This window comes from Gobio gobio (genome assembly GCF_949357685.1).
Source record: "Gobio gobio genome assembly, chromosome: 1".
Lineage (NCBI taxonomy): Eukaryota > Metazoa > Chordata > Actinopteri > Cypriniformes > Gobionidae > Gobio > Gobio gobio.
The window spans coordinates 46602603-46619824 of NC_137097.1; the positions used below are offsets into that span (position 1 = coordinate 46602603).

Consider the following 17222-nt stretch of genomic DNA (forward strand, 5'->3'; position numbering starts at 1 on the left):
ATTTTAAAATCATGTTTAAAAAAAAAAACAAGCACTTTTAAATGTTAAACTATTAAACATATTAAAGTGGGTTAGCTTTACATAAAACAATAGGATATATATATATATTGTGTGTGTTCATGTTTTTCTATCCCGGTGGGGACTTCAACCTGAATGCACACATACTCATAAAGAAACAAGCTTATAAATCATACAGATTTAGTTTTTTTACTAAATGTAAAAATGCAGAAAGTTTTGTGCGATGGGTAGGTTTAGGAGTAGGGTTAGTGTAAGGGGATAGAATATGCAGTTTGTACAGTATAAAAACCATTACGTCTATGGAGAGTCCCCACAAAGATAGTGAACCATACGTGTGTGTGCGTGTTGAAAGCAGAAGTAGCAGATATCAAATTAGCACGTGTTTAGAGAGTCCTGACTGATTAAGTGACCTCATTAAACTGGTGATGAAAATGAAACAAAGGACATTTGCATTCAATGTTTTTCTTCACAATGTCATGCATTTGATATCATTATCTGTGTAGAGTTATGGGTTCGATTGTATTGACAGTTGCCCTTGTGCTCTCACAATCCTCTGCCCCACTTAGACTCGGAGAAGAGTTCATTTGGGTGTAGACAGCGTGTTATAGACTGACATAAATGGGCATCAAGTATCAAGTCTTTCCTGTTTAGGAATGTTGATAATGACACACAAGTTCCTTTTCCACTGCTCCCAAAAATAGCCCCTTTTTTCCCTTTCTTTCTTTTTCTTTTCTTTTTCTAAGCTGTCATTAGCGTTTCTACAGAAAGAACTGTGAAGTGCATGGTGTTATTACATGACTAAACCTGGTATTCTGCGTCCTAACTGCGCGCACGCTCTTCTGAGATTAATTTGTACCTATTACAAATTCTCAAATTAAGTTTAATCATACATAAGGATCATCAGATTTTTACCTGCCCTGCTAAAAGGCACCAAAAAAGTTGTTTTCGTTGTTTTTGTAACCCATGTAAACTTTTACAGTGCTTTAAGCTTTTCAGGTAGGTCTAACAGGTAGATAGGCCTATACAGAAATTGTCTTCACTGCATAAATTATAAATGGTGGTACAGGAGCGCATAGCTGAGGATGTCAGTGGTATTTGGATGCAGCGATGGTTGAGAGGCGTGGCCCATCCGACGCGCGTCACTGTGGTTGAATAAAGCACGGACGGGACCATACATCTCCAGCCGGCAGACGCAGAAAGCGGCGATCGGTAGTGATGAACATCTAAACAGCTCAAGGTAATTTGCTGATTTACTTGGCAATTCCATTACGCATTGTCCTGTTTTGTATATGTATATCCTGTTGGCTATTACATAGGCACACCATTCCTTTTTAAGCATATTTGAAAATAATTTGCAATTTTATGATTTGCTGAACTTCAAAGCAATACCTTGAGCCAAGTAAGAAACGAACCAAAATCGGATGTTGCATCATCTGTAGCCTACTGTTATGTATGTAAAGTGAAAGCAAGGTCATATAAATTTGCTGCGTAACTGCTTTTGATCATAATCCATTAGAATATGACATATAATCAAACTGTCGTCGTCTAACTTGTGTTACAATAGGATATTTCGTTGAACAGTAGCCTAATATATGTGATGGTTCACTAGAAACAGTTCTCGCTTACTGAAAACATTTCTAAGTGAGTATTGGTAAATGTGAAGTCATGTTGTCCTGTATTTGTCTGTTATAGGTTGACACTCTGCAGCGGCGCGTTGAAGGTGAAAACAGGTGAGTTAGCCTGTATAATCATACTGAAAGATTAAAAACTTCTGTGAATCGACTAAATGACACTGGATGACATGAGAAAATAAACATGTCACATGATGTTAGTATTTAAAAATGGCAGTATTTAAACACATTAAAATGATGAACATAATGTTCTTGACCATTTTTGAATTATTATTATTTGAGATAGCCTACCGTTTACTAGCCTACATCTAAAAACCATGTCCTCAGACAGTAAATCAAGGCTTTACATTAATTAAAATGTTTAATTCGCGAAAAAACAGAAGACGTTAATATGATTTTTTTAAATGTTTGTTTATTTTTAATAGCCTATACTGTAAGCTGTTAACCATACGATTTTCCAACAATTTAAAAAATAATTGCGTTATTACGCTCTAAAAAAACAACCCCCTTGGTTAAAAACAACCCAAGTTGGGTTGACAATGGACTAACCCAGCAATTGTGTTGTTTTAACCCAGCGATTGGGTTGTTTTAAGCAAACATTTAACTCAACCGCTGGGTTAAAACGACCCATTCACTGGGTTAAAACAACCCAATTGCTGGGTTAGTTCATTTTCAACCCAACTTGGGTTGTTTTTAACCCAGCATTTTTTAGAGTGTAGAAAATCAGATGGAAACCATAATGTACTCTCCAGATTTGTCTATATTTAAAATAAATATTTGACATCTGTATCTGACATTATAGAATCACATTGACCCAAATTTGTAAGAAAATGGATGAAGCAGGACACTCACATGAATTGATTTTATAAGACTGTATAAGTCTTAACCTTTGGAACATCAATGGCTGGAAATATATTTGAATACATTTACATTTTGAAAAAAATAATATTAGGGACAAATCAAAGCATTTCCCAGATAATTAGTTGCTAAGACCTATGTATTAATATGAAAATGAAAAAAGGCCTACACTAAAAAATACTTTCAAGCAGGAGATAAAAAAATAGTGTCACTGACGAAGGCAAATAGCCGAAAAGTTTGTACTATTTTTATCTAATAAAAGTATTTTTAGAGTGCAGACCCTTTTACATTTTCATAATAATATTAGGATTAAAGTTTGATCTTGGCTATACTTCACTGCTGACTTTCAGCTGACCCTCTTTCTTGATCGTTATTTTTCATTTCTTTTGTCTGCTTAAAGCTCTGGTATAAATGCATTGCTATTTTCTTCTGCAGAGGAGGAGCAAAGAGAGCCGAAGACCGAGAAGAAAAAGGCATCTGTGCTGTTCTTCCCTCCTTTCCATAATGCGGGACTCTGTCTTCAACTGCTGCGTTTCCCCACCCCACCCCCCAGGAGGAGTGGAGGACCACCACCAACAGAGAAGCAGAGCTCAGGCTCCGCCTCCTAATGATAGGCGTTTCCTTATATTCTTTGACTTTGACGAGACCCTGGTGGATGAGTGCACTGACGACTCTATGGTTACTGTGGCGCCAGGTGGAGTCCTGCCCGGCTGGCTGAAGGACACCTACCGTTCTGGCCGCTACAATGAGTACATGCAACGTGTGCTGGCCTACTTCGCCGAACAGGGGATCACCCCGGCAGCTATTCGAGGCACAGTGGAGAAGCTCCCTCCTTGCCCAGGCATCCCCGCTTTGATGCAGTTCCTGCTCTCCCAGCCATCAAGGGACTTTGAAGTCGTTTGTGTGTCTGACGCCAATACCGTCTTCATCGAGACGTGGCTGCAGCACTTAGGCTTCCGCCCACTGTTTCTGCGCATTTTCACCAACCCGGCTCACTTTGATGATAATGGGCAGCTGCAGCTTCGGCCCTTCCACTCCCATGAGTGCCTGCGGTGCCCAGCAAACATGTGCAAAGCAGTGGTGGTAAGGCAGTATGTGGCCCAGCGCATGCGTGAGAGAGGCGGACGGCCCTACCAAAAGGTTCTGTACGTGGGTGATGGGGCCAATGACTTTTGCCCGGCGCTCACTCTGTCACCGGGTGATATAGCATTCCCACGCCGAGACTTCCCAATGCATAAACTGATTCAAGAGATGGAGGAAGCCAAACCTGGAGAGTTCAAGCCAAGTGTGGTGCCCTGGAACAGTGGAGAGGATGTCATCAGTACCCTGAGGAAGATATTGGAGAGGCCCTAAATATATGATACACATAAATATGTTCACAGATTTCTTGTTACATTCCAAACTCTCTTGACACCTCAGTTCTGTTGACTGAAACTACCAAACCGTTAAAGATCTTTTAATAAGATTCACAGCTGATGACTGTGTGCGGTTCAAGCGACACTACTATAAACTGAACTTTTAAAATGTCAAGCCATCTAAAAGCTTCATGCACACATACAGTATATTCAAATTTACAGATATGAGCATGAATCTATGTGTACGTGTGTATGATTGTGCCTCTTTGTTTTCTTCGGATTGCATTAACATGAACACTGGCCAGTGGAGTCTCTCTTGTGGTGTCATTCACACATTAATCCAAATATCTTATATTTTTATTTTTGTCGTTTTAAATATGCAAATCTGAAAGGTGCTATAAATGATTATTTATGTGAATAATGCTAAAATGATCATCTCATTAATGAGAAATAACTTAAAATTGTTTGTGTTCACCACTAAAAACATGTATTTTATTAGTAAACTTGAACCCATCCTCTGTTTGCAGGATGAGCTGTAGTTGTTTTAACCTGTGTTTGTTCCTGTTTCTTATGCAAAGTCTGTGATCTTTGGATGTGAAACTATGGATCTGAGATAAATGAACCTCACCAGCATAGATATAAAGCCATTTACTCAAATCTGTCTCAATATGTTTTGACTCCTCACCCCAACACCTGTCATGTGTCTATGAACACAATGAAATCATGTTGACTAAAAAATCATTTTTTTATAATCATAATCTGACATCTTATAATGTTAGTAAGATTTTTTACATTAAAAATGGTCATAATTTATTAGAAATAAAATACTTTTTTTTTAGCCCTCTTGATTTGAATGTCTCTGATGTGAGACTTCCATGTAAACGCTGTGATCATATGCTGTGATTGGCTGACATCTTGCATATGAAATAAGTATTACATGTGAAACTCTCAAAATCTTTAAATATATTTTTATTATTACCGGTGTCAAGATTAACTAATTGTGAAAAGTGTTGATTATAGCATTGTATTTAGAAAACCCGTGGCATGAAAGGTTGCAGCGATGAGCATTAGCCGATGACAGACATGACTGTTGAGCGCATGAATGCAGCAACTTGATTTGCTGTACTCACAAATGTTTTCATCATAACTAACAGTTTAAACATGATGTAAGACACTGTGTAGACACAGTACAGAGGGAAGTAGGGGTGCTGAGGATGCTCTAGCACCCCCTGGCGTGGAGCCCAAGAAAAAAATGAGGTGGATTAAAAATAAATAACACTGTATAAAAATATATAAATTAATTTATTTTATTAATTCGTCTATTCATTCAAATTAATTGGAAACATTAATGACTTGACAGCAAAAAGTCCACCTGTACCATATCAATAGCCAACATAAGAATGAACAAACACTGGCAGAAAGAGAGCAAAATTCTATTTGTTTCAGCAGAAACTAATGTGCTATATACACTAGGGATGTGTGGATTTTACCACCGTTTAATAAACTTGTGACAACATGGCGTTACCGATTACACCACATATTTTACAAGAAAACGTGTCGATGACGCTCAGAATCTGTAGAGCTTATTTTTATCTTTAATGTTAAATCTTGTCTTTTCTTGGAGCAAACCAAATGCTTAATTGTTGATCCAATATTACTCTTAATGAAAAACACAACAACAATAAAATACAATGACAAACTTGCTTATATTAAACATAGAACTTATATAAACAAAACAAATAGACTGATGACCTATAGGCATATACCCGCATTGTAACACAAATAAATGAAAGGTCTTACATTAAAACAAAAGCTTACTTTGTGTTTCATTGTTATTAATGAAAACATCAACAATAAAATAGTGCAATAACAAATTTGCTTATATTACACATCAAATGTTTATTAACAAAATGAACGGTGCATTGTTGTAACCACTGATCTATATCGAGACTATTATACATTATTCAGATTAAGTGTCAGAATTTACATGTTGTGGCATTACTGTCGAATCCATTACTTACAGTAAAAGACTGTTTGCAAAGCCTGCACCAAAATTGCGACTGATTTACCAAAGAATCCACCGTGAAATGTACCGAACAAACAAATATTGCTCTACTGAGACTTTCACATAGTTGAAAATAAATAACCACTTTCATAGCATTGAGATCATTTGAAATGTGATGTTGTTTTAGTCCAGTGATCCAGTATCTCTTCTCTTTTCTCATTTCTCAGTATCTCATTTCACTAACGCGCCAGTGGGCGGGGCCAAATATGCGATGACATAGAAGTAGGTATTGATCTGATTCTACAGAGGCGGTCTTTTGTCGCTATTACGTCATAATGTGACAAAATTCCAAACGAGTCTTTTCTGAGTTTGGATTCAATAAAAGCTGTTTTTGGACATGTCAAAAGATCAAGGCAAAGGAAATTAACTAACTAAATAGATACATCATAAATTACAGGCCTATTAATTTATGGCTGTCCACGTTTGCTGTGTGTGTCTGTTGTTCCACAGGTCTGTTCCCAACCCACTACTCCTAAAGTATGGATGGGTAATGCAGAGGACAAATTCCGAGTATGGGTCACGGCCTTCACATGTCACTTTCAATCGTATTCATGATACAAGAACAAACAAAAACAGGCTTATATGTTTCTCTGCACTATTAAACTAATTCCCAACATGTCATTGCAAAATCGAACAGCAAACATTCATCTCCATCTGGTGGCCGCATAGCGAGATATTTTTAAAGAGGCCGCGCGTATCAAAACAATACGTCCTTTCTCATTGGTCAGCTGCGAGCACGTGACTTCACAGCTGATTTCCGTGGATGGCGTGTTTTTGCAGGATCAGATGTTCGTCCTTACCTCGGCGAGGCATGAATGCGCCTCTCATGATCGCTGTCGAATTAGCCGCGGCACAGTGACACACAGTTCCCCCTTACAGCAGACTCACAGTCGTTATGGCCCAGGCTGCACAGATAAACGTCCTCGATATCAACACTCCTCTCAGAGTGGAGCACGACAAGAAAAGACGACAATTCAGCATCCGACTGAACGGTCAGTAATGCGTCAGATAACGAGATGGGGGAGGAGGAAAAAACACCGTGCTCTCGCCTACAAAATGTGCCTTTTGTTTATTATATTTTGCTTCTCAACACAATAAACATGTTATCTAACAGAATCCTGTTTATATAGGACGCATTACCTTGTTGTTTACGTAAATGTCGTTATATGCTTTGATCTCAGTTGTTGATTGAATATGACATGAACTAACGCTATGTTGTTTTGCTGGACTATTTTTTTTTTCCTTCACCACCAGCTTGTTTTTCATCTTTCTGGTTTGTGGTAGCCTTTTAACTAGCGCTTAACGAGTAGGATTCATCCGATGAATGCTGCAGTTTTAGTTGTTTTGTTTTGACGCGCGGATCGAGCCGCAGTAAATCCCGCTTGTCACTAGCCAGTTTGTGCGTTTGCTCAAATGCAAGCTTTGTTTTCTTCTTTGGTTGAATCAATAACTAAGTTTCTAGCCCACCCGCTAGCCGTCCCATCCAGACTTTGTTTTTAGGCTACTTCCTGTTTCATCTTCGCCACTGATTTCTATCTGTACAAAACAAACCCACGTCGTTAAGTTTCTGCCGTTAGAAGATCAGAAACCGCAGAGGTTTACAGGAACAGCCTTGCGTTGTTTCACGTGAATATTAAGGGCTTGTATTCACAAAAATGACGCTTTCATAGAGACATAAACCCAGCCCACGACTATGCGACTATTTCCCCGGAAAGGGACTAGCATCCTGTTTAACTGAGCAGTTCATTAATTGCATTGTTTACTGTGTGCTGATATATTTGCATCTATTCTCTTGCATATTGAAGGTTCCCATGACAGGGCTGTGCTGCTGTATGAATATGTGGGGAAGAAAACGGTGGATCTACAGCATACCGAGGTTCCTGAGGCTTACCGAGGACGAGAGATCGCCAAACACCTGGCCAAGGTTGTAGAAGATTACTCAAGATCAATGTGTGAACCGGTTTATGCACAATGATATTCCGTTGTTCACTGGTGTGCATTAACATTTGGTTTGTTATTGTTTTTGCTAGGCTGCAATGGACTTTGTGGTAGAGGAGGACCTGAAAGCCCATTTAACCTGCTGGTACATCCAGAAGTACGTCAAAGAAAACCCTCACCCCCATTACTTGGAGCGCGTCCTCCATTGAGAGCATTGAGGATCTCTTGATTCTAATAGGATGATTTGGGATTGGGTGGGATGGGATGGGTATCTGTTGAGCGTCCCTAATCTGTCTGACTGGTCTTGAAACTCCACAAAAGAAAGAGATTTGTTTTTATGTTTGCGAGCAAGCAAGAGTGAATGTGATTTGAAGGAGGGGAGAGATCTGAAGCCACAAATCCGTGTAAATGTTTTCTTGGGAAAGATGAGAGTGTGGACTTTGAGGTGGGCTAGTTTCCCAGTAACTCAAGCAGACTTTCAAGCCAATCTAGAGAATTGAGAGGATTATGACACCCGTTATGAACTCAAAGTATCAACTGTTTGATATGATCATAAGAGTGACGTTAGACTCCGTATGCCTCTCTGGCCTTACACCTTCAGATTTAGTGGTGCTCACGAGAGATACACGTGCACTTGTGTTCCCACATGCACAGAACGTGCACAGGAGTTTTAGGGACATCCCTATGTAACTGTCCCGTCAGAAACAGCTATATTATTCTGTGCATGTTCTAGGCTGATTTTGTGCTTTTGCATGTGTTGTATCAGTGTATACTATGGCCAGTGAAGAGCTCAGACTCTGGAGACAATCGCCTGCCCATATATTCGCAGGGCTGAACCTCTCAGGATGCACACTTTATAAACACAATAAAGCACCTCTGCATAGAGGATTCCGTTACAAGTGGTTGGATGCGTGAATGAATAACTGAGTATGAGTGTATGTTAGTTACTCCCATATATCCCAGGGGTCTTATTGTAAGTCAGTTGATGAACTGCCTTGAGCAAGATCGGTGACAAGACAAACATCCGTGACACCATTGATGACCATGATATTCCTGGAGATTATAATGAAGGTCATCTTTTTCAAGTAGAACTGGGCTCCGTTACGTCGGTTTATGATGTAATGCAGACTTAAGATGCCTAAAACCCATCTGTTTTTACACACTTATGTACTCTTAATATTACTATTCATGGTTTTGAATAAAACGTTTTAGATACAACTTTGTTTATGAGTGTTTGTTCATTAGTATGATGTGTTTTAATTGTGTGTACTTTTGAATAAAGTTTTTTTATTATTGCAATATTTTGCATTCATTAATGTTGCATCCAAAAATGTTGGAGTCCACACATCATTGGACCCAACTGAATTTAATTGCATGGAAAGAAATTATCAGCTTGTAATTTTCTCACAAAATAAATACATTCATATAGGTTATAACAACAGACATGAGGTTAAGTAAATTATGATATTTCTTTAGTACAGTGACTTGGTAATTAAATGCTATTTGTTGGTTTTTTAAATTCAATTTTCTTTTTCTGTGAAATCTAAATTTATTCCAAATGAATTTTTATTTAAAGCATTGTTGCATTGTTACACGGGTTTAATGCTTTTATGTTATGCAATCCATCACTACTGGGGGAGACAGAGAGCGCAAACCCTGCACGTGTTACCGAGCACCGTGTAGTTGTTATAATACGGTCGCCCCTCTCCTATGCACCAGCGCCGTACGAGGACGGGACTCACTACATAAACGAGAACCGACCACATTATGGGTGAGTTCCTTCTCTAGAAATACCATCGCATCCACGTTCATTACTTGACACAAAATATTGGACACAGTACAAAACAGTTAAATCATTTTGTCAGACCACATTCTTTGTGCAACGTTTGCATACGCTGTGGGAATGGTTTGTCCTACTGATAAAACCCCATAGTGTTGTCCTTGCTTTCGATTGGTCACCTCCGCTATTCAAAAACATAAATTATATAGCCTCGCGGATCAAACCATAATAATAAAAAAAAACAATTTCTTGTTTGTTGTATGAAAGAATGTGTTCCATATTACAAACAACTGTCTATAACAAGATTAAGAAAATATTAAAATCGTTACAGATTCTGTTCAGGTGGTAGAGTCCTCAACTAAATTCAGATTCACGGGATTTGTAGTCTCTTCCATATGCTCGAAAGCTGTAAAGATTATTAAAACCGCGGAAGCAGTAAACTTCATTACCCATAGTGCATTGTGACAGGTTTTGCGTCAAGTCTAGTCCGTTGCTTTTTCAAGATGGCGTCGCTGGGAAGGAGGCGCGGTGTCCCAGTCAACAGGGAGAGGTCAGTTAGACTAAAACCTGTCATTATTTCATAATACGTGACATGAAATGTTTAGGCTTCATGCATATTTTAAGTTAGTTTCCTGTCGTTAAAACACCAGGTCTCTTGGCGGTTTGTAGAGTCACGAATACTAAAGAAACAGTCTGAATAGAGCTCATGTGTTGTTTTGATTAGCTTACTGACTCTGGGGTCCCTCAACTGATTAGCAGTGCAGAGAGCAGCAAAAATGTAATTTTATGGCAGTTACATTTGAAATGATGACATTGATGCCTCATGTTTTTTGTAGGATGTGTTAACCATTTTGACAAGAGAGGAATAAGTTAAAACAGCGCTTCACACCCATGACAGCGGGTTTCAAGGAGATATATACAGTTAGCAGGCATTTATAGTTGCTATACTAAGTTTCGTTACTCTAAGTTTCTTTTAAATGTCTTTGAAAACAGGAAGAAATTATATTATTGCCCCCAACATATGGCCGTTTAATGCAGAGCCTGTTAAACTGACAGTTTGCGTTACATTTATTTAACGTTAACCGTTGCAAAAGGCGGATAGCTCTCGCCTGACTTTATCAAGTTAGTTGTCAGCTTAGTATTTTCCAAAATAATACCTAGTTTGAAATAACCATATTTTATCAACATACCTAGTTAAAGTGTGTTTCATTGTGCATTTGAAAATTTACTGTCAGCCTTCCAGCTTCTAATAACTTAGCAAAAGTTTCTTGTTTCACTTTGTGAACCCAAGCCGCGGATGGTCTGGCTGATGTAGACGACGCGAGAGAGATCGTGTCGAATCAATACCAGAATATACAGTCGATTTTAAATGAGGATTTATTTCAGCAGCTTTACCATTTACACATTTAGAAAAATGAGCACAGGAAATGCCTTCCCGTCTGGAGCAATGTTGACTGGTCTTAAAGTATCTGTAAACACTTCTTGCTGTTTTGTCAAATCACTTTTAGCCTCACAGTAAATATCAATAGTTACATTTCCCATGCAACCAAATAATCATACTGATGGCTCAATCGTGCTGAAAAGCCTTCATGTTAACTTGTTTTCTCAATCTGAATTTTAAAAAAATGGCTTGCGCACAGTGCAGAATAAGTCCATGTTTATTTAAGTCTAAAAAATTGATCAGTGGAGTAGACTAAATATTAACTTAAAAAAACTTCTCCTGACATATGTCAGATTTGTCATCAAGGCAAAAATGGCAATTTTGTAACTGCTGCAGCATTATTGCACTGGTTTGAATCACATTGATACATTTACAGAACTCCTAAAACTTTTAAATCTGAATTAGTACATTTGTATTTGGCGAAATCACCTTTTCATCTTTTTCTTAAGGGGAGTGATGGCGGCGACGGAGTGTTACATCGTCCACGAGATCTACAATGGCGAGAATGCACAGGAGCAGTTCGAATACGAGCTGGAACAGGCTCTGGAGGCGCAGTACCGCTACATCGTGATCGAACCCACACGCATCGGAGACGAGACAGCCCGCTGGGTGGCCGTGGGAAACTGCCTGCACAAAACCGCCGTTCTGGCCGGGACCGCATGCCTCCTGACGCCGCTCGCCCTTCCCATCGAATACTCCCGTTACGTGGCGCTGCCGGCTGGCGCTCTGAGCCTGGCCTGCGCCGCGCTCTACGGCATCTCTTGGCAGTTCGACCCCTGCTGCAAGTACCAGGTAGAGTACGACAGTCAGAAGCTCTCGCGGCTGCCCCTGCACACGCTCACCTCCTCTACGCCGGTGGTTCTGGTTCGACGGGACGACGTGCACAGAAAGAGACTGCACAACACGATAGCGTTGGCGGCCCTGGCGTACTGTGCCAAGAGGATCTACGAACTGTACGCTGTATGAGCGCTATGGCACATCCACACACGCGCATACAGATACTGACATACGAGTACACACACACAAACACGTGGCAGGGAGGTGAGAAGCACTACTAAACACCCGACACTGGCAGAAACACACATGTACACACCAAACAATAACATACAGATGGACCGACAGTGATCTGAAACAAAAGGAGACGCGGCTCTTTCTGTCACGATTTTTCATCGTTTTGATTTCAACCGGTTAAAGATTGGACAGATTGACGGATGGATGGATGGATGAATGAGAGGAAGGGTTGGGGGGGAGCTTATAGTTCTGAATGAATCTTTCCCTTTTCTCTGTACTTTAAAAGTGATATCACCAGTGCACTTGAGCCTCCCTTCCCACTCCTTCCCTGCGCCTTTCCAGCCCTGTCCTCGTCCCGCAGCCCTCCCCCAACGGTCACCTGCCACCCACACGGAGCTTCCGCACCCGGGCAGTGACCTGTCGGACTGAACGTGTGGTGGACAGACTGATGTGTTTTAAGAATGACCTTTGGCTTTGAATCCTCTCTTTTCTCCCTCTGTGTAGTTTTACTGTACCCTGCCTTTGGTGCGTCACCTTTTCATTAAACAGTAGGAGATTTAACCTCACTGGTATCTCTGACAACCTTTATTTTGACCCTCAAGGGCTTGGGTTCTTTCTTATTGCATGAATTGTAGCCTTCATGCAGAGCTTGCAGTCAGATTTCTTTTACAAGCCACAGTTTGTAATAGTTCAGGTTAAATCTGTATATTCTTAAGAAATTGAGAAATAAATATAAAAGATAAGTAAATGTGAACTCGTTGAAAGGGATAGTTCACCCCAAAATTTAAGTTTTATTTACTCATGTTGTTCCAGATCTATATACTGTATATGCTGTTACATTTTTGGGTTTCAACTATTCCTTGAATTGGCAGACAAACCAGTGTAATTGAATGACATTTACTTCAATATAACAAGCAGTTATTCACAGCCTATTTGCAGAGAATTTGTGAGAAATATAGTTTTCAAATAGTATTTTGTTTTAATAGCACCATGTTAAATGCTGTTTTTACAATTGCATCCGGCTTGTGGAGCTTAAATGAGTAATCTAATATGTTTATTTCCATATTGTAGTGTATAATATCTAAAACAGGAAATTCAAGAGAAAAGGGTAGGGTCAGTAAAGAGGTCAGTCTTTTATGTGTGTTTAAGTGTAATTTCTGCTTAGAATTTGAAAATTATATATATAAAAAAGTTGGTCAACACTTCACCTTTAGGAGTAAGTGCTCCTCATTCTTACAGCCACTTTAGTAAAGCCTAACTTATCTTGTGCTTTTGACTTTTCAGATGGATGGTCAGTGTCTGATTCTTAAATATGGCCTTTTGAAACATTGTACAGGTTTACCAGAATTTCTCAAAGATATACACTGATGAGCCAAAAACATGATCAGGAACCGGTGAAGCAAATATCTTTGATCATCTAACAAGGGCATACATTAAGGTTTGGGTAGATTAGATGTTAAGCAAACAATCGGTTCTCGTAATCAATGTGTTGGAGGCAGGAGAAATTGGCAGGAATAAACATTGAGTGACTTTGACAAGGGCCAAACTGCAAGGCGACTGGGTCAGAGTATCTCTGAAACTGGCAAGGCTTGTGTGTTGCGCCTGCTCAGCAGTGGTGAGATTCTACCAACAGTGACACGAGGATAGACAAACCACAAAACGGTGACACCCAAAGCTCATTGATGCAACGAAAGCTTTCCAGTCTGGTCTGAGCCAACAGGTCTACTGTGGCACAAGTCACAAAATTGTAATTATTCCTTGGAGCAGTGGAAGTAGGTTGCCTGGTCTGATTAGTCCTGTTTTCTTTTACATCATTTGGACGGCTATGTATGTGTGTGTGGTTTACCTGTGGAAGTGATGGAAGCAGGATGCACTGTGTGATGACGACAAGTCAGTGGAGGGAGTGTGATGCTCTGAGCAATGCGCTGCTGGGGAACCCTGGGTCCAGCAAATCCCATCTGGGTCCCACATCCAGCAATTCATGTGGATGTAAATTTGACACGTCAGTTGTGGTCTTGGTTAGCGAGTAAGACTGGTAACCCGAAGGTTGCGGGTTTGATACTCAATACAGGCAGGAAATGACTGAGATGCCCTTGAGCAAGGCACCTAACCCCTAATCACTCCCCGGCCACCACAGCAAAAAGGCTGTCCACTGCTCCGAGTGTGTGTGTTCACTAACTTTAATGGGTGAAGAGGACAAAATCCAAGTATGGACTACCATACTTAGCCTTCACATCATGCCACTTTCACTACCTAAACATTGTTGTAGACCTTCATGTCAATGGTGTTCCCTGGTGGAAGTGGCCTCTTTCAGCAGGATAATGTACAGATTTGAATCCAGCTGAGCATCAGTTGGACGTTCTGGACTAAACAATTCAATCCCTGGCAGCTTCACCTCACAACCTACATGATTTGAAGGATCTGCTGCAAACATATTGGTGCCAGATACCACGGGTCACCTTCTAGGGTCTTGTGGAGTCCATGACTCAGTGCTGTTTTGGCAGCATGAAGAAGACCAACTGCATATTAGGTAGGTGGTCATAATGTTTTAGCTCATCTGTGTATAATTCTATAATAATACCATCACAAAGATATACTACTATAGTTCATGACGGTCATGTTCTCAGGTCAGAAGGTGAGACCATATGTCAAATTAAAAATAAGCTAATTCAGAATGAGTGAACATGAAACTAAAACGGTCTCATTTTGTTAGTGCTGAAATGCTGTTTCATGCATACTGAGCTTTTTACACTAAATAAAGTTAATATCTCCCAAAAGAAAGAATTGACTCAACCGCCTAAACGAGTCGTTTGTGTTTCGAATCCGGTTCTACGTCACTAGAAAAGACATTTGCATAACGCCCGCCTATGTTGTACGTCGTCCGTCCATGAACAACTTGACCCGCCCTCAAATTTAATTTTACTGACTTTGCTTCTCAAATCTCGGATTCACAAAACGCTTGCTCTTGGGTTCCCATGCCAAACATGGACAAAGTATAAAATAAAATAAGTTGGACGTTTTAAGGAGTATTTCTGTGCCAAAAATACTCCTTCCGGTTTTTCGAGTATAGGTCTGCGTGACGTCAACAAGGGCGGAATGTCCTTGTACTGGCTGCGCGACCAGAGCGAGAGAGCAAATGCATGCCCATAAACGTGCTTTGCTCGGCTGCGCTGCAGTCACAGGACTTCACCAAATCAACAATGTCACCAAAGAAGTGTGTTTTGGGTTGTCAGGGCAAGACAACCCTGTACAGCTCCCCAAAGAAACCAGCATTAATGGGACAGTGGATGGAGTTTTTTCCAGAGCAGCAATGGAGTTGTGCAAGTGTTTGTTCCCCTTCATTTCAGCGACGACCTTTTTATAAACAAGGCCCAGGTCAACTCCGGATTTGTAGCTCATCTAATGCTGAAAGATGGAGCATTTAAGGTTCACGGTCGTGCGTTGGAAGCAGGCGGTGGGTAAAACTGCTTCAAATGTCACTTGCTGCATCCCAATTCGTATACTATCCGTCCTAAATAGTATTCGAACATAGAATTAGTATGTCCCAAATCGTAGTATGTTGAAAAGAGTATTCCAAAGATACCTGGTTGGTCAACTATTTCCGGTCAGAATTCGAAGTGCGGATCGACGTACACTCTGGCCCTGTCCCAAATGGCAGTATGAACTTTATGAATCGGCGACAATAGTTTTTGTGCGCAAAAAAAACCCTAAATAACGACTTATATAGTGATGACGATTTCAAAACACGGCCTCATGAAGCGTTATGAATCAGTGAGCCAAATCAGCTGTTTGAATCGCCAAATTTCAGCAGTTTGGCGGTTTGACACGCGATCCCAATCATCATTCGGTTCACTGATTCATAACGCTTCGAAGCTTCATGAGGCCGTGTTTTGAAATCGTCATCACTATATAAGTCGTTATTTAGGGTTTTTTTTGCGCACAAAAACTATTCTCGCCGATTCATAAAGTTATTTTAGAACCACTGTAGTGAGATGGACTTTGTAACGACGTCTTTAGTACCTTTTAAGGGTCTTGAGAGTGAACCGTGCATTGTGTCAATGGAGGCCTTTCAGAGCCATCAGATTTCAACTAAAATATCTTCATTTCTGTTCCGAAGATGAACGGAGGTCTTACGGGTGTCCAACGACATGAGGGTAAGTAATTAATGACAGAATTTTCATTTTTGGGTGAACTAACCCTTTAAAGGAACATACTTTAGTGTTGGACTTCAGCGTATTCACCGTATCCCCAGTATGTATGGACAGAGATGAGTCCATACATACCATTCTCATCTCCGTGTGTGCCATAACTCTGTCTGACACACCCACCGCTAGCCTAGCTTAGCACAAAGACAGGAGGTAAATGGCTCCAGTTAGCCTACTGCTCAATAAGGGTCAAAACGCCAACATTTTCCTATTTACATGTTGTGATGTGTATAGTTACATCGTGTACTAAGACCGACGGAAAATGAAAAGTTGCGATTTTCTAGGCCGATATGGCTAGGAACTATTCTCTCATTCCTGCGTAATAATCAAGGAACTTTGTGCCGTACCATGGGTGGAGCGGCGCAATGATATTACACAGTGCCTGAAAATAGTCTAACTTCCATCAACATAACCAACGTGACAACCTGCTTGCACAGAGAGCGTGCTGGGGACTTTTTTCTGTCAAAAAAAGATAACTGTACAATGCCTGTGCACTGAAAGTTGTAAATGGTGTGCATATGTGATGTTCAAATGGTGTTAAAAGAAAACTAGGCCTGAAACTGAGAATGTGTAACTCATCTTAAGGCATGTGAAAGGTAAACTTGTGGAAAAAGAATGGGGGGAAATACCATATATTTCATGCACATGGTCACATCTTTTTAAATCACAGAGTTTGGAGCTGTATGTGAATCGGTGGAAACAGATGTGGCAATATATTTTCTTGTTTAGACTGACCGTTTGAACACACCATTTAAATAGTTGCCTTGACAGAACTGTCTGCCGAGTTTCCTCCATCAACCTTATTTGGAGACAAAAATCACCTCGGCTGGCATTGCAAACTTAATATTTTTTTAAATGTTCAATAGTAAAACATTGCAAGGTGCAAATGGAGTTTTCATTTGGACCAACATCATGATCTC

At 40.2% G+C, this 17222-nt stretch overlaps 3 protein-coding genes across 4 annotated transcripts; all 3 read left to right on the top strand.

The window, feature by feature from the left end:
- Positions 1–772: 772 nt before the first annotated feature.
- On the top strand, positions 773–4516 carry phospho1 (phosphoethanolamine/phosphocholine phosphatase 1). Of its 2 annotated transcripts, none has more exons than XM_079823011.1 (3): positions 773–1255; positions 1711–1748; positions 2943–4516. In XM_079823011.1, the coding sequence occupies exon 3, from the start codon at positions 3012–3014 to the stop codon at positions 3858–3860; it is 849 nt and encodes a 282-aa protein (XP_079679137.1). In that variant the 5' UTR covers positions 773–1255; positions 1711–1748; positions 2943–3011; the 3' UTR covers positions 3861–4516. The 2 variants fall into 2 exon arrangements, with proteins under 2 accessions (XP_079679137.1, XP_079679138.1); XM_079823012.1 differs by lacking the exon at positions 773–1255 and adding an exon at positions 1461–1488.
- Positions 4517–6667: 2151 nt separating this feature from the next.
- On the top strand, positions 6668–9162 carry natd1 (protein NATD1). The gene is made up of 3 exons (XM_079818283.1): positions 6668–6919; positions 7733–7851; positions 7958–9162. Exons 1-3 carry the CDS (start codon positions 6823–6825, stop codon positions 8072–8074), a joined length of 333 nt encoding a protein of 110 aa, XP_079674409.1. The 5' UTR covers positions 6668–6822; the 3' UTR covers positions 8075–9162.
- Positions 9163–10121: 959 nt separating this feature from the next.
- tmem11 (transmembrane protein 11) lies at positions 10122–14870 on the top strand. The gene is made up of 2 exons (XM_079817950.1): positions 10122–10195; positions 11536–14870. Exons 1-2 carry the CDS (start codon positions 10149–10151, stop codon positions 12050–12052), a joined length of 564 nt encoding a protein of 187 aa, XP_079674076.1. The 5' UTR covers positions 10122–10148; the 3' UTR covers positions 12053–14870.
- The last annotated feature ends 2352 nt before the right edge of the window (positions 14871–17222 follow it).